Raw genomic sequence first — 24,545 nt, forward strand, 5'->3', positions numbered from 1 at the left:
TTACCTGAGCTGAATCATTTTGACAGTGATTTATTTTCCACTTGTGTGCCTTGTGAAATGTTATTTTGTTATTATGAATATAAAAAGGGAAAAATATATAAATGACAGTTTATGTGACAGTCCCTTCTTTATTTTATTAGACTAATGTAACCGAGAGCTGCAAAAAAACTCTGCTCAAAAAGCCAAAACCTCAGCCAAGACGAATGATGGAACAACCTCATAAAAATAGCTAAAAGGAGATTTTTATCTGTGTGAACTTGCGCTGTTAAACATCTTATTTGGTGTGTTCATTCACTGCTCCGTCTCAAGGCAGCCAGACCTCCGTTAATAATTTGCCAAGTGTCAAAAAAAAAAAAAAAAAAAAAAAAAGAAGGGAGGATTTGAGCTGCACCGCATGGCTGAGCACCTTGGACCCTCGTCGTCTGTGTGAAACCCGAGAGCAGACAAGCAGATAAAATGTGGAACAGCTGGCGAGGACAGGAGGGAAAGTTTCAAACAAATATCTGCACATGTGGAGGCTCGGGGGCTCTCAAGCATTTTTGTGTCCTGTACCCCCCAACCCCCCCTAAAAGAACACACAAACTTCTGTTAGAGGAGGATTTTTTTTTTTACTGTGCATGTAAGAATTTGGGTTTTTGTTTTTAAGTGAATCACTGTCTATAAAAAGGGGGAATCTATGATTGTATTAGCCACTATTATACATTTAAAATTGTTATCATTCTAATTTATTGTGGTAAACTAAATTAAAAGGGGGATTTATACTATTTCTCATTTTGCTTGGGGCCCCCTCCATAAAACTCCACACATGGACCCCTGCAGGGCCACAGACCCCCACTGTAATGGGCTTAAATTTCTCTCAAACACATGCCTTCAAACAAACACGCCGTGATATCTCATAAAAAATACCTTTCTTTTCCTCACTATTTTTAAATGTGAAATAATAAACCAAATTATTTTTAAACTCTGTTGTGCCAATCAAACTGTACAAGCACTTGAATTGTTGTTTGAATTGAATGACTTGCTTGGACTCTGTCAGGTTTCCAGATACTGACACATGCCTCTGCAGAAAAATGTAAAGTTCATTGGAAACAATTACATAATTTCTACATTAAAGAAAAAAACAATTTAATGCCAACAAGTTAAATAAAATGAGTTATTTGAATAAGGGTTTTTTTGGGAGTGTGCAAATATTTATTACACCATTTTTTGCCAAAACTAAGAAAATAAAAGGCCTCCAATTCACTTTCAGTGGTTTTTAAGTTAGACAAACATTATAAAAACCAGTCAAAGTGATGCTTGAATGTTTGAGTGAGTGGTATAATGGATATAACAGTAAATATGTCTTCATGTTAAAAAAAGGTCAAGGCAAGGGTCAGCCACAGTTATTTGGGATGCATTAAAAAATAATAATATAATAGTGTCTTGAACATGCTGGTGTATTTTCCTTTCCTATTAACTGTTTCACTACTGCCGGAGTCTAACAGGATAAACCGAATCAATAACAGACACTGAAATATGAGCACACATGCACATAAATATGCACCCCCCCCAAAAAAAACCCTCCTCCTCCTCTACCTCCCTCCCTCCCAACTCACCTCCACCCCCCACGCGCGTTTCTTTAGGCATAGGTCCAAATAAGTTTCATGTCTACAGACGTTCATTAAGTTTCAGTTCACAACTCCCACTAGATTAATGTGTGTTTTTTCCCTCTCTCATATATATAACACAACAAATATAAACGTTTTTTTCCATTATTATGAAACTTCATGCAACTTCAAACTTGTTTTAAAATGCACATCTGTCTGTCGGATACTTATTAAAGTGTGCGCCCATCCAGGTTTTATAACAACAACCCAAATCTCACCCAAGCCAAGTTTAACGCAGTCTGTGTTGCGTTTTTTTGGGGTTGTGTGTGCGTGTGTCCACATCAAGCTTTTCATCGTTGTTTTAAAAAGAAAAAAAGAAGAAGCTGGTGTTTCATAGGCTACCAGCAGTTTCCTCGCAGTTGAATCCACTTCATCTCTACATCTAAACTTGCCATCGTTTTTTGGGGGAAAGTGAAATCTCTCTGCTGCTGCTGCTGCTGCTTCACTGAGTCTCTGTCTGTAGCTTTCCTCCCCAAAAAAAACTTTAAAAGTAGACAAATAAGCAGCAACAATGTTCAAAGTCTATCCCGCATGTTTGTGTGATATTTTTTAATAGATTACTTACTTCTTTCTGGGTGGTTTCCCCGTGTAATTCTTCACTTTGTTTTTAAAATCTTCTCAAGGGGAAAAAAATGATTTGTCTTCTTTCTTCTTCTCCTCTTCCTAAGTTGCAGATGTGCCTCTGGAGTTGCCTGGGACTTTTTTTTTTCTTCTTTCTTTTCTTTTTTTTTTTTTTTTTACGCTGCAACTCCAACTCCAAAACGGCGCTGCCAGAGTTTTTCCTCTTGCCTGTCTTTCTCCTCCTTCTCACAGTTTGCTGTGTTCAACCACCGCCGGACTAACACCATCAGCCAGCCGATAATATCTGCCGATAGCAGACCACAGATGTGCGTAAAAATAACATAAGCGTCAGAGAAGCGCATGGAGAGTTATTACATTTAGTGCGCTTTTTCGAGGAGAAGAGAGAGAGAGGGCGAAGTGTGGGACTCCAGCTGCTCCTTCCCTCGCTTGACTCCTCCCTTCGGATTGCTCCCTCCTTTACTCACTGCCTCCCTCCTTTTTTCTTTTTTTAAAATTTTTGTGTACCCCCATTCTTTTCCTTCTTTCTTTCTTTGAGCCAGCAATTTTTTTTTTTTTTTTTTAAACTTTAATCCAGGGAAGTCCTAAATTTATTACTTTAAGAGCATCAATTTTAAAGTCAGTTAACTTAATATGCTTCACATGGCTTTGAAACACATTAATAAGCTTAAAACTGACCCAGGCTTGGTAAAGAATTTGGTGATTTTGTAAAGAAAACCTTAAATGAATTGATGTTTTATCTAAAACTGGGGGGGAAAAGCTGAATTTTGATCATATTTGACATTACATCCCTGTTTCTTTCTTTAGTTATGAGTGTTTTAATGGATCTGTGCAGGCATGATACTATAATGGGCTCTGCTGTCTATTAGACTTGATGTTTTCACCTTCTTGAACCACACAGGAGCACTGTAGTGTGATTTAAAGCTGTCACTCACTTTGCACAAAAGTTTAAAGAACAAGCAAGAAATATGAGCACATGAGCATAAATATGACATTATTACATTCAGTAGTAATGCCAGTCCATATAACAAGATAAACCCATTCACACCTAATAGAATATATGTTTTTATTACATATATATGTTGAAATCTTGCAGCACATAACAACTGTGTGAATGAATTTTCATGTAAGAATCACAGTGACAGGAAAACACATTGATTTGTTTCTCAATTATCAACTTTAACTTAATCATGCCACTCAGGCCTCTCACTCAATTATATTTAAAAAAGTCCCATTTACATTATAGAGCGATCTTACTCACTCACATACTGGAATCTGTCGATTTATGAAGGCGAAAATAGTCTCCTGGGCTTCAGCCTTCAGAGTGATACCTAATGCAACGGTAAGGCTTGAGAGAAGCCTTCCTGTAGGGTTAGGTGTAATCAATATACATAATCAATATACAGGGAAATTATGTGGTAAGAGAGGTCTTTAGGGTGCTGTTTCAATCAATGAAGAGGTGGGAGTTTGGAAAGGAAAATCACCGGTTAATCGTTTAACCAGGATTTGAATGTGTGTGTGTGGCCAAGAGGTCAAGTCCATCGGGTCACAGTTTGTGTGTTTATCCTGATTTTAAACACACACCAATCAGATACTGTGACAAAAAGATAAAAAATGTACTTTTAAGTGAATTTTCTATTTGAAAAAGAAGATGCTTATGTTTTAAAATCACTTTCCGGATGCTTATTATAGCGATAAATGTCTCTATTGACTAATTAATGCCTCAATCAATCAGAGCCTGTGATCTTCTGCAACAACTGTCAACATCTTTGTCATCAATAAACTCCTGAAATGTCTTATTCTGATGGTGTGGATGGGTTAAGACGTTGGATGTCAAAGTTAGGCACAAAAAAAAGTCATTTTCATCAATAAATGTAATATTTTTTCACCTTTTTACTCATAAAATGTGATCTTTTAAATAAGGTGTACACTAAATGCAGCAATGGTAACAACTGCACAATGACAGGATATGTACTGTGATAGAAATCAGTGTCGATACAATCCAAAAAAATCTCGTGTCCATGACGACAGGAAGTTGGGCAGAGAGGGGAGACAGTCAAAGGTGCTCTGTAAGACACGGCTAATTCTCCTGTCAGTTTGTCAGGCGGTGCTCATCTGGCCTGGACTACACAGAGATAAAGTCCTTGTTATGAATCTCTCAAAGAGAATCCGAGGAACGTGGAGGTGGAGGGTGGGCGGGTGGGTGGGTGGGTTTAGGAGGGAGTTGGGAGGTGGGAGGGAGGGGGGGGGGGGTGAGGTGGAGGAGAACAAGAGGGTAAAAGAGGGAGGGGTGGGTTGCACATGGGCATCAGTAGGGTTAGCGGCTCCCGAAAGTATTTCATCAAAGAGGGCCAGGATCCTGGGGATTGAGATTCTGCCTGGAGGCAAGTAACCAATGGTCTCCCAAGAACATATTCCAAAGTAGGACTCGCAGAGCCAAAGCACACATCAAAAGCACCTCTGTAGCCAAAGCGATTCTGGAGGAGAAAGAAAGGGGTTCGGGGTCCCTTCTTGGCCCCCTCTAAGCCCCAGATCTCACCCCAATTAAGAAGGAACTACTGTTTGTTCCAGACCCTGAGATCCACAGACAGGGAGGTGCACACACTAAGGTAGAAACTCAGGCATCCTCACAAACACACACACACACACACAGAGAGAAAGACACACACAATAACCAATCAAGAGCACACACACACACACACACACACACACACTCATTCACATACACTCATATATTGCCACTTTTTCACCCCCCCCCCCCTTTCACACCACAATCTGAAATAAACGCTGCGCTTTTCAAGATCAACATCTGTGTCACTGACCAACTGACAGAGCATGTTTCCAGTTTCAGCCGTGATCTCACTGAAATGATATGTAGTGCTCAGTGTGTGTGTGTGTGTGTGTATGTTACACGCGTAACAGTAAATCAATACTTGGCAGAATGTTGTGTAGGCATTTGGATTTTTGCCTTTAATTCTTTGCCGCTGGACAGATGTCACTGTGAAATGGATACGGCAGAATAAGCATATTATATCCACACAGATGTGGCCGCTGGAAACGCACTGGCTGCATGAACAGAGGAATGACAGAGGCTCCTGTGTGTGAGCGTGTGTGTGTGTGTGTGTGTGTTTCTTCACAGCACAGTGGCAGTATTTTAACATAAAGGAGTAGCTCAAGTGTCTTTCAGCTATCAGCACACAGAAGATGGAAGATGTGTTGAGAGCTTTAGCTTAAGTTAAAGTACCAACATTATTTTAAAAAAATACTCCATTGCAAGTAAAAGTCATGCATTCATAGTCATGCTGCAAAATGTACTGTGTTATATATTAATGTGTAATCAAGAGGAGCCTAATATAACTATTTACATACTGTTAGGGTAGTTAATTCTACAGCACTGTATTATATGTTAGTTAATAAGATGTTCATATGTCTTATATGTAAAATTCGGACCTGCGACGTACATACAGCTTTCAAATAAATGCAGTGGAGTCTTAAAAGTGTAATATTTTCTTCTGAAATGTAGTGAAAGAGAAAGAAGGAGTAGCATAAAATGGGAATACTCAAGTAAAGAAGAAGAATCTCCCAAAATTGCACATAAGTACAGTAACTGAGCAGCGCTACAGTTACTTTCCATTAATGGTAACACAGCCAGTGATCTTGCTCTGAGCTTCGAAGCATCAACTGAATACAGGTTTTAAACACTGTGTTTTATATCCTTACACTGAATTTATAGTCTAATTACCACTGATTCTTTTACAAATATTTGATTGGCTCTGATTACCAAGAAAAGAAAAACATATTTTCTTTCTACTGAAGAAATAATGCCCTAAAATGGTTGATAGTTTGGTGTGTGGATTATCCTGAATAATAATTAAAAAAAAGAGGGCACTTATTCTGGTACCAGATGTTGCTATTAAGAAATTAAAGGTAATTGTTTCAGTGCTGTGTGTGCCAAAAAAAAGACAAAATCCACTTACCTTCATCATTCTGTAGTGGAAGCAGAAATACCAAATCTAGAAAAGCTGCCTGCAGCGTAGTAGGATGTAACTAAGTACATTTATATTACATACAAATATGAAATACTTGTAATTCATGCGTATATTTTCATTTCATGCCACTTGACCTACTGAACTTTTCACTGCTCTACATTTATTTGACAGATTTAGTTACTAGTTACATTACCAATTAAGATTTAAACATGATCAGTTTATAAAATGTGATTCACTGCTATATATATTAAATTACAAATTAGCTCCAGCTCCACCAACTACAGACGTAAAACGATATTTACATATTGAGCGTGTCATTTTTAGTATTAGTAATCCATATAATATAATGAATAATAGCGCATGCTGCTTTATGAGTATATTCACATTTGGTGCATTTTGGTAATAATACTTACATACTTATACTTAATTGACATTTTCCATACAGATGTTGTTTTTGTCATTGAGTATTTTTATGCTGCAGTGACAGATGGAAGGAGGGACATTAAGTCATTGCGTCATTATTATATTAACACAATGTAATGATTCAGTATAGTCCTGGATTTATTTTGATAGTTTTTTGGTCCATGTCTGAGTGTTTTCTTGCTCCTGATGCTACATTGTACATCTACTATAGCTGCAAGTGAACCAACCACCAAATTACTACAATCATCTGACACAGTGGACCAGTTTTCCTGAGACGAGATTTGGGGTTCAGTGACCTCTAGTCCGCCATCAGGAGTGTATTAGAGTGTTACTGATCCTCGTACTCAGGGTTCATTAAGTGCCTTTTATAAAACACACTTTCCTCCTCCTCCTCCTCCTCCTCCTCCTCCTCCTCCTCTCTTCTCCATATTTTTCTCACACATACTGTACCTGTACACACTTGTACATTCAGGACACTATCACACACAGAAACCCACTCCCCTCTTCTCCCCCCCCCCCCCTCCTCCTCAACAGCCGGAGGTATCAAATGGCTTGAGTGGGCCATTAGTGTGAATGACTGATAAGACTCTCTGCCCCCAATAATCAGAAAAGGATATTTGCAGTATTTTTGAATCCGTCAGAAATAATAAACGCAAAACTATATCCACTTGGGCAATTTAGGCAATTTCCCCGTGATAACATCCCGTGGGGATTTCATGTGGATTTCAAATGACGACATAATAAAAACCACGACGCCTGCACCCCCTTATCAGGGTGGATTAAAAGGGAATAATGAAACAGAGAGGGTTTGGAGCCTTGTGTGGTATGAATATGATTATCTAATGGACTCCAATGGAAAGGCATGTTAATTCCACTTTAACGCGAGACCTTTCCCAGACTATCTCCTGCCCCTGGCTCCTCCTAAGACCCCTCCTTCCTCTCCCCCTCGACCCGTTTCTTTTGCCTTTTTCTGTCCTTTAAGTTTTTAAATAATCGTTCTGCTTTTTTTTTTTTTGCCACAGAAGTCATTATGCCCGCCGTCTATCTCTGTGTTTGAACGTGAGCATGGGAGAGTGATAAATCCCCCTCGTTTTTTTATACCCTCTATTCTAGTCTGATTGGAGTATGTTGGCCTCTTAACTCTCAGACAAAAGCACTCTAGGCAATTATCAATATTCAGAATTTTTTCCCCCTTCTTCCTCTTCTTCTTCTTGCACGAAGATCATTGTTGCTTGAAGAATGTGGGTCACTTTCATACAAACTCACGTCAAACTTTCCGAGCACCCAGTTGAAATCATATTACATGGTAATGCTGGGCTTAACAAGGCCTTAGTGTTTGAATACTGAGCAGAGAAAAGTATATAACTGTGAAGAATCCTCAGAGTCGCTTAAAACCACTGACTCTGATGATTGTTATTTTAAGATAATCAGTTTTTACCTGTTTGCTTGAAAAGTAGTAAGCAAATTAACTCTGGTTCCTGTTGGGCATTGATTTTTATGCTAAATTAATACTGATACATTGTCTAGATGCTTATAAATGTATATATAGGCTAATGTGCACACTTAAAGGATAGTTCCACAATTTTTCAGTCTTAAAACAACAGTCAGGAGACCAAATAATGAGCATCGAAACCAGTTTTGCTCGCTGTATCCCTTCCTCCTGTTCATAGTGGTCATTAGAAAATCCCTTTCAAATGCACTTACAATGTAAGTGATGGTTTTGTGCAAAAAAATACATTTAAAATGTTATCTGAAGATAATATGAGGCTTCAGGCTTCATCAAATAAAGTGAAAAGCTTTCTACGTTACAGTCTTTGTATTAATAAAAATGTTTTTATGAGCAAAAAATAGGGAATTTGACACTAAAAAAGACTAAAACCTTAACAAATATTAACATTATTTGACAAATTTGTATGACTGAAGCCTCATTTTACTCTCAGATAAACAGTAGGAGGGTTGTGGATCTTTTTCATCCTTCACATATATTGAAAAGTGCATCATAAAGGTGATATTTTAATGGCCGGTATGAACAGGGTGAATCATTACAGCAAGAAAGTAATGTGCCAGTGTTCAATTGTGTGTTTGATTATTATTTTAGGATAGACTTCTAAAATTGTGAAACTACCCTTTCAAGCTGTTGCACCTTTGTTTCAACGGCAAACAATTACCCCTTCCAACACCAAATAAAGATGTAAGTCATGTGCAGGCTTTGCTGTCAAGACTCTGTTAAGATGTTGTCAGACACACATCACCTGCGAGTGTATTTTTCAATTGGTGTTGGCTGATTAAAAGTAACTCTCCTTTTGATCAAGAGAAAAAGAGAAGTCCCTGACCGATCCGGGCCCGTGTGGGGGGTCATCATTAGGCCCATTAGGACCAATAAGACTCCTGGAGCCGAATAGTCAAGTCCATTCTCATCCAGTGAAGCACAGAGCCGTATTGTAGATCAACGCACACATCCTGAGAGCAGACTGAACTCCCACAGGACACAGTTAAAAAAAAAAAAAAAATGCATCAATATTTCATCAAACTACTCTCTCTTTTTTGGTCCAGATCAAAGCCTCGACTCCCACAGTCCTACAGGTAGAGATGGCTCTTTTGTTTTTTTGCTCCTCAGGTAGAGCAGTAGTCAGACTCTTTTTCGCTTTTTTGGAAAACCTTGCAACGCTCAGCTCATCCATCTCACGGCCCGCTGCTGCCTCGCTTCTTTTTTTTTTTTGGAAGAAGAGTGAGGGTGAAAACGTGTTCCAGAGATGTCCAGAGATTGAACTTCTCGGCCTTGTTGTACTGTATTATTTGCTGCTGTGAGACTAATGGTGAAAGCAAACCGAGTGTGTTGTAATTTGTCTCTGAAATACTGAAATAACATTGCAAACTTCATTATTATCATCCTCGCTGCTGCCTAACACTGTGCTCACTTGAAGATCCTGAATGGAGACCTGTACTTTTTACTGTGATCCATTTAAGTATAAAATTGATTTATAAAACTTTGTTATGTGTTTTAGGATTATTGCATCTGAGGGCAGATCTCATTTCCTCCCATTTGTGAGTGAAAGCTAACAGAGTAACAGCTTATAGTAGTGGTGTTGACACCAATCTGTTGTGGTTACACATCTAAATTAAGTTATTTGCATTATCTACAGTATTTGTTTTATTCACCTGGTAAGTTTATTAGACCTTATTTAAGCACCATGCAATATTATCTATCTCTGAGGTATAGTTGCCACATATTGTTTTCATTTTTATCTACAGAGGAAGATATATGAAAGGAAAAAAGCATTCATGGGGGGGGGGGGGGGGGGCAGATTTGGCCAGGGAGCCACTATTTTCCTACATTGCTGATTATATTAAAATATTAGAAGAATCTAATACATTTTATCCCCAAAAAAATGCACTTTGATCACAAATAGATCCATCATTTTGTCTTTTATCCATTCCTTTGTAGGCCTTCATATGTGGATTATCTCATAGTTTTCAGAGTAAGCTCTTGAACAAAAGCATTATTTATTCATACATGTAAGCATGGAAATAAATCACCTTTAAAATAGATATGAGATTTACAAATGAGGAAGCATGTCACCCCTTTCCCCCCCCTTGATTGTGTCATTATGAAGACAGAACGTCCTGTTTTTTTATTTCATTTTAATCCCCTTTGATAAATACGTATACAGGTATGTTTGTGTACAGCCTGTATGTTTGTCATTATACGTGTGCATCAACCGTGCATTACTGCTGCTGTCCCTGAACACACCGGGGCCTTCTTCTCCTCTCATCATCTGCGTCAATCTGTGGCTGTCACTCGGAGCCGGACAGTGACTAACGACGCTCCCAGTCAGTCAAACACTTATCACCACACAGGTAACACACAGGCCTGGAAATGACTGACATGAAATGGAAACGTCTCTCATTCTGTGGGCTCGGGAGCTGAAGTGAAATATTAGCTGTGGGAGAGATGGCGGATGATAAGAGGCTCCCTGTTTGAGCTGGAAATGTGGGGGTCCAAGTTCTATTACATTTCTTTTTTACGCCGAGGCGCTGTATGAAGATCCTGTTTTGCTCGGATAAAGCCTGACAGTCCTTTTCTATTTCCTTTCTTATACGCCATCATTTCACTGTTTTTCCTCACAATATTCTTCGAATTTGCAGATGAGCTACACCCAAACTTAAAAAAGGAGAGCTATTTGTGACTTGTTGTAGTTGTAGTAAGAGGCGTTTGAAGCCAGTGGGTCATTGTTGATACGTAAGCCGCTGTCCCCGAGGATTTCTGTAGGCCACAAGAACCAGACCGTACAGGCCAGTTGAAACCAGAATGCAGCCTGCTCAATGTCAATGGGTCACATATGCTTCCTCTATCTCTCCTATTAGTCATACACTCCACCATGTCCTCCCTCTATCCCTCTTTTTCTTTCTCCCTCTCTCACGTCTTCTTCATACACACACACATTCACACACACATTCACACACAATTCCCCCTGTGCAGAAAAGATGGATGGGATGTTCCCAAACCACAGGTGCTGCTCTACTTGTGAGTCTTTCGCATTCTTCAGCATGCAGTTCGGACCTGCTCAGTCTTTACTTTTTTACCGTTTTCCCCGGTGGTGATCACATACAGTGCTTTACAGTTGTGGTATAATGAGGAACGTGGAATATTACTAATACAGCGTACGATCAATCTGCCTGTCTATTAGCTGCTCTTTGGGAATGAGACTCTTTGCAAGGACAAGATGAACCACATGAATTTGAAACTTGATGTTCAGGCCTCCCCCTTTCCAGACCACCACTAGATGGAGTTAGTTTCATTTCAAACATGTGCGTGAGTGTGTGTTTTTTGCTGGTAACTCTCAGTGAAAGGCAAAAACCACAGGCTCACTCTGCTGTGCAAGCTACACCACCTTGTGGTTGGCAATACCAGTACCCTCTTATGATAAAAAAAAAAACAGGAAAGCATAGTGTGTACATTATGTTCTAAGACAGCCTGGTTGAAGTCTTTTATCTACAGAGTGACACGCAAGGGAGGTGAAGGGAGGTGGACAAAATGACAAAAACACCCTACAGGAAAAGGCAGTGATTCTAAAAACAGGGCTACTTCTATTACAGAAGGGGTGCAAGGAGAGATTTAGGTGTTAACTAATTTGAAATATATATATATATATATATATATATATATATATATATATATATATATATATATATATATATATATATATATATATATATATATATATATATATATATATAATAATAGAATAAAAATCAGCTTTATTGGCAAAGTAAGTTTGAACACATTTGAGTCATGTTTCCAGTTGTTCTCAATGTACTCACACACAATGTACCAAAATATGCACATTTACAGAAGTACAGCAAGCTGATAGCGATAAGTACACATAAACATGAACATAAACATAGCTATTATGTACAGGCAAGTGGGTGGAAAAAGAGGAAAAAACAAATATCACATAAACAGCACAAGTCAAAAGGTTGGACATAACTTCCAGTTCACTTAAATGAGAAAGTGTGTTTTGCTGGTGGTGTATATATGAAATAAATACAATTGTTACTGTAAACCGTGTATACAGTAGTGCATATAGTATAGTTAATGTAATAAGTTATGTTCAGTGGTTTATGTAAAGAATATATTGTACATGTAGATACACTATATGGACAAAAGTATAAGAACACCTGGCCTTACACCAAGAGGAGTTTTTTATGGCATGCCATTATAAATCCACAGGCATTAATATGGAGTCGGTCCCCTCTTTGCAAGTATTTCAGCTTCGACACTTCTAGGAAGGCTTCTGTGGGAATTTTTGCCCATTTATCTACCCATTTTCCAAACCGCTTATCCTCCAGAGGGTTGCAGGAGGGCTGGAGCCAATCCCAGCTGTCATTGGGCGAAAGGCAGGGTCGCCAGTCCATCACAGGGCTCACATATAGATCAACCAGTCAGGCTCACGTTCACACCTAAGGGCAATTTAGAGTCTCCAATTCAACCTAACCTGCATGTCTGCGGGAGGAAGCTGGAGTACCCGGAGAAAACCCACGCAGGCACAAGGAGAACATGCAAACTCCACCCAGAAGGTTCCCAGCTGGCCGGTGGGTTTGAACCCAGAACCCTCTTGCTATGAGGCGACAGTGCTGACTACTGCACCAACGTGCTGCCCACCACTCATCCAGAACAGCATTTATGAGGTCAGGCACTGATGTTGCAAGAAAGCCTGGCTGGAAATCTCCGCTCTGGTTCATCCCAAAGGTGTTGGATAGGGTTGAGGTCAGAGCTCTTTGAGGGCCAGTCAAATTCTTCCACACCAAACTCACCCAACCGTGTCTTAATGGACCTTGCTTTGTGCACTGGGGCATAGTCATGCTGGAACATAAAAAGGGCCCTCCTCAAACTGTTCCCACAAAGTTGGAAAGCCAGATTTGTCCCAAATGTCTTGCTATGCTGAAGTATTAAGATCTCCCTTCACCAGAACTAACCCAACCCATGAAAAACAACCGCCCTCCTCCACCAAACTTTACAGATGGCACAATGCACTCAGGCAGGTAACACTCTCCTGGCATCCACCAAACCCAGACTCATCCGTCACGCTGCCAGACAAAGACGCTTGATCCGTCACTCCACAGAACATGTTTCCACTGCTCCAGAGTCCGATGGCAGCTTCCGATGCTTTACACCAATCCATCTGACACTTGGCATTGCACTTAATGATGTAAGGCTTGCATGCAGCTGCTCGGCCCATTCCACGAGGCTCGGCGGACAGTTTTTTTGCTGATGTTACTGCCAGAGGAAGTAACACTGCAGTACTTTTTCACACTCGTTGTCCCCGCTCTGTGACTTTATGTGGTCTGCCACTTCATGGTTGAGCTGCTGTTGTTCCTAAACGTTTCCACTCGCCAATAATACCACTTAGAGTTGACCGTGGAATATCTAGAAACTTCACAAACTGACTTATTACAAAGGTGGCACCCTATGATAGTACCAGGCTTGAATTCACTGAGCTCTTCAAAACGACCCCCAACAACTGCATAGCTAGGTGCTTGATTTTACACAGCTGTGGCAATGTGTCTGAATGAAACACCTGAATTCAATAATAAAGAGGGGTGTCCCAATACTTTTGTCCATATAGTGTATACACATTTTTGTCTTTGGTGTGTACAGTCATCTGAATCTACAGAATCACTACAATTTGTAATCTCATTTAAGTTTATTTTCCTCCCAAACAAACACAACTATTATTACACATTAGTGGAAGTCTAATTTCTTTGGTTTCATGTTTATTTGTACAATAAAATGCCAACTTTGCTTGTCTGACATGCAGCCAACACAGCAGTGAAACAGTTAAATGTTTTATCAGATGTGAGGTTATTGTTTTTTAAGTTATAAGTTGTTCCTGTTGTTGTGTTCACCCTGTGTGTAATACAGATAGCTATCATAGATGGTGTTGCCACACATTGATGATTTGGGGTCAAATAACGGCTTCTGACCTGGTTTGCTCTGTTAGTGCATAGTCTCATGTTTCTTCTGTAAACACCGCAGCCAACATTAAAATAAATTGTGTGTGTTGTGCAACAGGGTATGACACAGTTTTGCAGTTTCTCCTTTTTTTAAAGAGGTGTGAGACACATTTACTTCTAGTGCACTTAACATAAACTAGGGAACTGATTACGACATCAAATAGTATATCGAAAAATATGTGTTTTGTATTGTATGGGTAAAACCAAAGCAAGGCCTGTAGATCAAGTTAATTAATTCAGATTACGCCGAAGCTGTGCTCTCGCTCAGTTAAGTGGTTACACTGCGCCAAGACATCTGCCAGGGTACCCGAGGACATCCATAGCGAACACGGTGAAGAAAAAAAAAAAGGCCTCAGCTATGCAGTTACACGGGAGCAATGTTGTTATTGAATTGACTGTGATGGGTTACTGTCGTGAGAGGAAGAAGCAGTACAAAGGAGGAAAATGAAAGAATTTGCCTGTGGTCTCACCTGAATTCTGCACCTTAGCTGCAGTAGTCTGGTACCAACCTCAGGGACCACAATAACACACCAGGTTGTGTTTTTTTACGGTTGACGTGCTAGACTAGAAAACATGTACATTGTAATGTACCCTCTTTTTTTTTTCTTCATCTGTGCCTTTTACTTGTCTTTCTATGTGTCAGTTAGCATTGAATTTGCCAATTAACCAGCCTTTACACTCACTGAATGTAATGAGTGCCCAACCAAACTTTAACACCTGCATAATTAATCTTTTAAAGTACAAATACTTTAATAGGCGTGCGTGTTTATTTTGCTGCATGAATCAAACACATATCAAACAAGCTGTGACTCAGCTCTGAATCTCTGTCGATATATCCCAAATACAAGACCTACACAGCCAATATCACATTCATACAGCAATCTCTGTTCGGGGGTGTCATGAAACTGTGATTTTATGGCATAGAGCTCATCCATCGCCCACAGCTCACCCAACAGAGGGATAGAAAGCAGGCCGCCAGCACGCCATTAGGTTTGCATGGCTTTGATGTTCTCAGATGACGGTGGCATAGGCCATGCAAGTATAGACAATTCCTCTTCTACTGGAGTGCATATTGAATTTCTTGCATATTGTGTAGGTTTGAGCAAAGAATACCATGCACTCAAGCATTCAGTTGGGTGAAACTGGAAACCTGTGTGCCCCGTTAAAGTTGTGGTTGAGCTCTCTTGTCTGTCTGTCTATCCGCTTGCCTGCCTGTCTGTCACCCTGTCTGAGCTGCAGCCTCTCTGAGGTCAGTGTGGGAAACTTCTTTAATGTCAGTTTGAATGGGCATCCGTTAACATTCACTTTGAAACTGCCAAGTCATTGCCAAAACACAGACCAGGTTCAACAGTTAAGCGTGTCGGCACAGACGTTGGTATAGACAATCAACAGGACATCTAGTCAGACTGAGACATTGCGGATTCAGCTATAGCCACATTAACAAGCTGGTTTCATACCACACTTTGTACGTTATACCAGTGAAAGCGCTCTATTTTCCCATGTATAGTAGTAAACTGCTGAATTCATCATTGCAGTCATTTATAGTGTGTACTTAAACCTCAGTTGCACCTTTTTCACATTTGTATTTTGTGGTCTGAGATGAATTATCTTTATGTGGGTACAAGAAAAATGAGAGAGAATTCTTAAGATTTTCATAATTTTTAATTATAGAAATCCAAAAGGCTTTTTATTACATCGCAGAAATGCGCAACAAATAGATGGAAAGACAAACACTTTTTAAAAAAAACAGTCGACTTTACACAAATATACATTTTATATACAAGTCCTATTTCAGTTTGCAGAATGTGAGTAAAATGAATGTAGACTTTTCAGCTTTCATAGTTGAAACTCTTGTCTTGGGTTTGCTACTAACAAGTAATGTACAAGGAACAAGATGAAGTGAATCTGTAGGCTCAGATCTCAGGTTTATGAGGTTTATGTTTGGAAATTGGTTATTTATATGGAAAGAGCAGGGGTGGTCTCAGTATCTGACATGACAGATGGACGTTTGGGAGGTTTCTGTGTTTTACTTGGCTCTGTACTGCCTTGACAGCATACCCACTTTTTCACAATCCTCACAAGGTCTTTTCTAAAGCGGACTCCGATGAAGACGTACAGGATTGGGTTCAGGCAGGCGTGAGTGTATGCCAGACTCTTGGCTACCTGTCCGGCTATATCAAAACGTGTCAGGGTGCCACACAAAGTGATGGTAGTATTAGCTGCCTGCGAGGCCTCCACTATCAGCAGACTGTTGTGAGGCAGCTGGGAGAGAACAAACACACACACCACAGCAAAGATGACACGTAGCGCCTTATGCTTCTCAAAGTTCCTGGCTCTCAGAAGTGTGTGAATAATGGTAGAATAGCAGAAGAACATTATAAATATAGGAAGGAAGAAGCCCATGCAGATCTGCAGGGCCAGCACCAGGATCTTTGTGCGGTTGTTAACGTTGTGCGAGTACACCAGAGCACAGAAAGACTGCCCGTTTTGGTCTGTCTTCACCTGGGCGAAGATAAATTCAGGGAGGGCAAGGAAAGCAGAGACAAACCAAACACCCAGACAGACAAGTTTACTGTAGAACAGCCTCTTTCTCTTCAAGTTATGAGCCTTGATGACATCGACAATAGCAATGTAGCGGTCCACACTAATGCAGGTGAGCAGGAGCATGCTGCTGAAGAAATTGATCTTGTACATAGCGGACACAAATTTGCACACACCAACACCAAAGCTCCATCCTTTGACGGCATCGGTAGCCCAGAAGGGCAACGTGCACAGGAAGAGGAGATCAGCCACAGCCAGGTTCAGCAGGTAGACGTCGGTCATTGTTTTCATGCGGTTGCGCACAGTGGTGTAGATCCAAACCACCAACAGGTTACCAAAGGCACCCAGGATGAAGATGATCCCGAAGAGCGGTGGTTCGTACTGCCCTCGAAACACCCTGACCCAGCTTCTGTCGCATATGTCTGCGTTGCCATTGAGCTCAAGATCATAGTCTGAGTAATCAGGGGAGGACTGTAATTGAAAACAGAAAAACAAGATTATATGATGTGGTATTAGAGAAGGTGGTGTGCAACATGTAAGCCCGCCTGGTCTATTTTTCTTCATCTCATTTCCTGTCAACTCACAACGTGCTGCCAGGGTTTCTGTAATGCATCAAGTGTGAATATAGTGATATAATATATAAAGAGTAGTAATGACGTACAAGCTAACCAGAACCCAAAAAAAACAAAACACATACAGGTGCAGATGTGTCTGAGCCAGAGAAACCACACTACTGCACAACTTCCTGCTGTTCTATCCAAGCCTGAGAGGGGTAAAAGATCCTGAGGGGGCTCCAGAAAGGGGCCCCCAGTTGAATGCAGTACCCCAGAAGCATCAAGTTTAGATGTAGGGCAGAGATAAACAGCGAGATGAAGACGGTTTTCACAAACAATGGAAAATTTGATGCAGACACAACTCCTACTTGAGTATCCATCTATAGATGTCTGTATGAGATACACCTACTGTACCTGCGGTGTGAAATCCTAACCCACATTTAACAACATACGTGAAATATAAAATATATCATGTGTCAGGGTGTATTTTTTAAACAGACTGATTTTTTTCTCACACAGAGTCTCAAGACTTTTCTCGTGAAATTTCACCATTCTTTAAAATCAAACATTGAATACTGTGGCATAAACAAACACTGAGACACACATGCACTAAAAACACAGTATTTGAAATAGTATTTGAGTTTTGTTGCTCTCTGTGATATTGTATTGTAATTATATATTCACGGTCGCCCATAAAGTTGGAATAATTTTGTTGTCAGACACATTCTTCTTTTTATTTTCTATCAGTAAACACCTTTGACCAGGTGCAATGAGATTGATCAATACAATTTTGGGAATATACACTTTATGTATCAAGAATAAATCACATTTTCACAATCATTTCATGGAAAGAGGTAAAAAAATATGTTATTCCAACTTTATGGGAGACCGTGTACATATATATATATATACAATCTATTGCTTTTTAAACCTATTTAGTTATACAGAACATAAAAAACAAAAAGAGTAATAAATACTTACATATTCAGTATATTCAGTTCCTGTGGTCACAGAAGGTGTTGAAAATTGATAGTCCATGTTATCTACAAGGAATCAAAATATATTAATCTAAGACAACAGACCAAAAATATATTTTTACTTTGTAAAACATGGATAAAATATGAACTGAATGGTAAAAACTAGGCTTAAAAGTTCCTTAACAAGTGCACTGAAATTGTTTATACAGTTTTGTAGCCCTATTTATCACTTACCAATTTAATGATGAGATTTTGAACTCTCAAGCCTCTCAAGCGCAGCTCTATGTCGTTGTGGGGGTTGTGCGACTGGTAACTTGACTCATCCTCTGGCATATATATACACCACAACATACTGACGTAGTGCTGAGTGACAACCCTCTGTCTGAGAGGCACAACAAGCCACAACAGTTGAAGATGTACTGTAAACCTCCCTCTCTAAAGCAAATACAACAAAAAAAAAAGAAAATGCATTAAGGTGAAGGCAAATTTGTTTCCAATCTGGGATCGTTGAACAGTGACAGCACGTTTCACAAAGATGTGACAAAGAATAAACCCACTGAACCACAGCCATCAGGTTAGAACCTAAACAATACACCCACAGCCTCCACACTCGATTAAGTTTCATCTAGACGAAGTCCATTTTTGTCACACTTTGTATACACAGGTGGTGCACTTACGATCACAGTTGACTGATGCATGAAACTAAAGACCGTGAGGTATGAGTAAAGACCAAATGAAGAGCAGTCGATGTTAGGATGTTGTGAGCCCTACTATCTGCTTTTACATCATTTAAAGCTGTTAAAACGCCCTTGAGCCAGACAGTGAAGCCTTGTTCTCATTGTCAGCTAAATGCCTGAAAGCTAAGCATGTTGACTGTGTGAGGGAAGTTTCTGAAATTTCTGGAAACTTATTTTTCAAGTAAACAGTGATGAAACATGTTGTGTACTTCTTTTTTTTTTTTTAAACCAAAACATCCTCTTTATCATAAAAGAAAGTTCACTAAAGGACTCAACATATTGGGAAATATGCCTATTTCCTTTCCCATTTTTCATGTCTGTCTGTAATATGAAGCAAGACAAAGGAGACAGCTTAGCTTAGTAAAAACACTGGAGGGTTGGCTGGCTGGTTTTTGTATGATTTAAACGGGTGTGATTCAGTCAGTTTCAGAGCCAAGCTCCCTGTGTCCCCCTGTTTTTCAGTAATCATGTACTCACTCCACATTTATTTATTTTATCGTTTCATCCGAGCCGAGTTTTAACCTCTGTGCTGATGCTGCTTTGTGTGAATACAAAGCAGCATCAGCACCGCAAAATGAGCACCAACGCATATAATCCCATTTCCAAAGTAAAAAGCGCTCGTGTGGGCGAGCAGGTGGTCTAGTGGTTACGGCGCATGCCACATACGCCCAGGGGTCCTTTGCTGCATGTCACACCCCCCCCTCTCTCCCTTGATTTCCTGTCTCTCTACTGCTAATAAAAGGTATATATGCCAGGAAAATATCTTTAAAAAAATAAAGCGTTCATGTGATGCACTCATGTGACATAACAACCTACGTCCAAACAGGGGAAGTGTTGTATTCACTGGTATTGCCCACTCTAAAGGGAAATGAATACAAGTCACACAGCTAACCACAGGTGGTACAAATCATGTGAAAGAAGAAAGTCCCTGGCATACCGGCAAGCTCACATGAAGCCCAAATAACGCTGATTGTGACTAATAAGCATTTTCTTATGAATATAGGTTGATCATGAGATAAAATTAAGCAAAGGTTTACAAAACCAACGATGACATTATTTGAAACTAGTCAAAAGGAAGTGTGGTGGTGTTTCCTGGGAGTGGGTTTTGGCAACTGGGTCTATTTACTCTCTTCTAAAAGGGATTCTTATTGGACAGAGCAGACTGCTTACTTCACCTCTCTTCACGGTTTCACCTTATAACTTAATTCTCAGTCTCAACACATTGTGAACACACATGTGAAGATGGAAGATAAGCGTATAGGGCACCAGCACTTTAGATTTCTCGGTTCGTACCACAGTGAGGCCAAGGGAAATGGCTGTGTCATGATCACACACAAGCATTTTCCTTCTGAGAAAAGAGCTACCGAAAGAAAACTGGCAGACTGAGACATTTCGCAACACCACCAACTGACAGTATTAATAACCAGCTGCATTGTACAACAATAAAAAAACAAAAAGAGCGCAGCGGTAAGTCGAACTGAAACTGAATTCATTAGAGGACAATAATAAAAGAGCAAAGAATGATTGCAACATTAGTCACCCGAGTTGAATATTGCAGATGCAGCTTTCACACCTTGCAATGATGCATATTGTTATGTTTGCAACAGACATAAAGGTTTGTTCATTAACTTTACATGTTGATGGCTGAACTGGGTTGAAAGCAGGGAAGCAACCGGACATCACAGTCCATCAATAAGCGGCCGATCACTCGACAACAGTCAGGTGTCTATATGAACACTGAACCAGGTTTCACACTGGTCATCCTGGTCATACTAAGTGATTAGAAGATCTCCAGATGCGCTTACAATGTGTACGATCGGAGGGCAAAATGCTGAGCTTCACGTGGGAACTTGACATCTCTCTAACTGCTACAGAAATGAGAATATCAAGGCTTGAAACAGTTAAAAAAAAAAAAAAGAGTTGAAAAGCTATGAATTAGTCAGCAGTAGCATGAGAAGAGCTGCTTGATTTTAGGTACAGAACAGTGTGCAGAGCAATATGCCAAAAAGGGAAAATATTGAGGTTTGTCTTTATTTGCATACCATACCAAGTATTACATGTGCAGATAGTGTACAGTCTCATTTGCAAGTCACCTCCATACATTTCCCACATCCTAAATTACATAGGTCAAAAGTTCAGCGATTAAGTGTTGGAGCCAATGAATGATTGATAGGCTTTCTTGAACATATTTTTGCAGGACTTGATGTCTCTGAGGTGACAATATGTTGACTCAAGGCTTGAAAACCAATCAAATGTTCAGTGCTTTGCATCGAATGAGACGTTGTTAATGATGACATCTTTTCATAAATAGGCAAAACAGCTTGTTCAGTATTTCAGGTGGATCTTTAAATAGTTCAATTCCTCATTTTCTTACCTTTTGTGAAAGAAGCATCGCAGCTGGAGTCTCAACATATACCGTCTGTTGAAGAAAACAAGAAGCAACCAAACTCATTGAGCAATAAGTCTCAAAATGAATTGTCTACAAGATACATCCGGTATCTGTTAATCTTGATCAGATTCTCTTATACCTTTAGATTTAGATTAGGGCCCCCACGGGCACTGAAAATCATACTCATTCTGGTCCGAAACAAACTAACCACAGTACATTGGGGCCTGCTAACCAATCATTAATTGCCCAGCTATCAAACTGACAAATAAAACATAACTTACTTTCCTGGAAACAACTTTTATTTTATTGCGATTGGATAACGCTGCTGTAACTCCATATTTCGTTTTGGACATACTAGGTTTCCGAAAGCGACCGTAACTATCAACATCAAAAGAATTGTTTCGTATTTTTTGTGGAGCCTCTCTCTCTCCCTACCATCATGGAGGGCCCCTTCTTGCTCAAGGGCCAATGGGCAATTACCCAGATTGCCCATATGGTATAAATCCAGCCATGATATTGGGGAACACCTGGGAGCTCAGATCTTCTCACTAGTAGTAGTAGTAGTAGTAGTAGTAGTAGTCACTAATACTATTTTAATAACCTGAAACACACATGGTCACATACCACCTCACACACACATGAGCACATACCACCTCACACACACATGGTCACATACAACCTTAAACACACACATGGCCACATACAACCTTAAACACACACATGGCCACATACAACCTTAAACACACACATGGCCAGATACAACCTTAAATACACACATGGCCACATACAACCTTAAATACACACATGGCCACATACAACCTCACACACACATGGCCACATACAACCTTAAACACACACATGGCCACATACAACCTTAAATACACACATGGCCACATACAACCTTAAATACACACATGGTCACATACAACATTAAACACACACATGGCCACATACAACCTCAAACACACACATGGTCACATACAACCTTAAATACACACATGGCCACATACAACCTTAAATACACACATGGCCACATACAACCTTAAACACATACATGGCCGCATACAACCTTAAATACACACATGGCCGCATACAACCTTAAACACACACATGGCCGCATACAACCTCAAACACACATGGCTGCATACAACCTCAAACACACACATGGCTGCATACAACCTCAAACACACATGGCTGCATAAAACCTCAAACACACACATGGCCACATACAACCTCAAACACACACATGGCCGCATACAACCTCAAACACACATGGCTGCATAAAACCTCAAACACACACATGGCCACATACAACCTTAAACACACACATGGCCGCATACAACCTCAAACACACATGGCTGCATACAACCTCAAACACACACATGGCTGCATAAAACCTCAAACACACACATGGCCACATACAACCTTAAACACATACATGGCCACATACAACCTTAAATACACACATGGCCGCATACAACCTTAAATACACACATGGCAACATAAAACCTCACACATACATGGCCACATACAACTTCACACACACACATGGCCACATACAACCTCAAACACACACATGGCCACATACAACCTCAAACACACATGGCTGCATACAACCTTAAACACACACATGGCCACATACAACCTTAAACACATACATGGCCACATACAACCTTAAATACACACATGGCCGCATACAACCTTAAATACACACATGGCAACATAAAACCTCACACATACATGGCCACATACAACTTCACACACACACATGGCCACATACAACCTCAAACACACACATGGCCACATACAACCTCAAACACACACATAGCCACATACAACCTCACACATACATGGCCACATACAACCTCACACACACATGGCCGCATACAACCTCAAACACACACATGGCCACATACAACCTCAAACACACACATGGCCACATACAACCTCAAACACACACATGGCCACATACAACCTCAAACACACACATAGCCACATACAACCTCACACATACATGGCCACATACAACCTCACACACACATGGTCACATACAACCTTAAACACACACATGGCCGCATACAACCTTAAATACACACATGGCAACATAAAACCTCACACACACATGGCCACATACAACCTCACACACACATGGCCACATAAAACCTCAAACACACACATGGCCACATACAACCTCAAACACACACATGGCCACATACAACCTTAAATACACACATGGCCACATACAACCTCAAACACACATGGCCGCATACAACCTTAAACACACACATGGCCACATACAACCTTAAACACATACATGGCCACATACAACCTTAAATACACACATGGCCGCATACAACCTTAAATACACACATGGCGACATAAAACCTCACACATACATGGCCACATACAACTTCAAACACACACATGGACACATACAACCTCAAACACACACATGGCCACATACAACCTCAAACACACATGGTCACATACAACCTTAAACACACACATGGCCGCATACAACCTTAAATACACACATGACAACATAAAACCTCACACACACATGGCCACATACAACCTCACACACACATGGCCACATAAAACCTCAAACACACACATGGCCACATACAACCTCAAACACACACATGGCCACATACAACCTCAAACACACATTCACAAGGCAAGGCTGGAGGCAGAGACAAAAACTCTGCGTGAAAAAGGTAAACCTTTTTAGCCAACTTCATTCCAACTTGTTACCACAGGTGTTACAAATATTTTTTTCTAAATTATGGCCCTTAGGGCTCATTTAAAATGAAATTATACCTAATTTTTTAGTCAAATTGACCAAAGCACAACAGGATGATTGCCTGACTGCAGCCCTGACCATCTATGGATTGGAGGGATCTCGATTCGAATTGCATCATTTAAGATTTCTCCCATTTTTCTTGAGTTTTTGGGCAGCTTGAGCAGGGTGAATGTCAACCTAAACTATTCCATAAAGGACCATAACGTGGCTGTGGGTTTTCATTCATCCAAGCAGGAGCACACCAGGCTTGACTCAAATAATCAACTGGTCTCAGTCCTCAGACAGCTGATTGCTCAAATAGTGTGTGTTCTTGATTGGATGGAACAAAAACCTGCAGACACACGACCCTTTATGGAATAGTCTGGACATGCCTGATGTATGAGATAATGTTG

The 24,545-nt window shown here is 40.2% G+C and overlaps 1 protein-coding gene across 1 annotated transcript; it reads right to left on the reverse strand.

Moving 5' to 3' along the window:
* Positions 1-16,108: 16,108 nt before the first annotated feature.
* ccr9b (chemokine (C-C motif) receptor 9b) lies at positions 16,109-18,508 on the reverse strand. The gene is made up of 3 exons (XM_062441153.1): positions 18,459-18,508; positions 18,229-18,290; positions 16,109-17,164 (listed from the first exon to the last, which is right to left on the reverse strand). The coding sequence occupies exons 2-3, from the start codon at positions 18,283-18,285 to the stop codon at positions 16,109-16,111; spliced, it is 1,113 nt and encodes a 370-aa protein (XP_062297137.1). The 5' UTR covers positions 18,286-18,290; positions 18,459-18,508.
* Positions 18,509-24,545: the final 6,037 nt, after the last annotated feature.

This window comes from Scomber scombrus, chromosome 20, assembly GCF_963691925.1.
Source record: "Scomber scombrus chromosome 20, fScoSco1.1, whole genome shotgun sequence".
NCBI classification, from domain to species: Eukaryota; Metazoa; Chordata; class Actinopteri; order Scombriformes; family Scombridae; genus Scomber; species Scomber scombrus.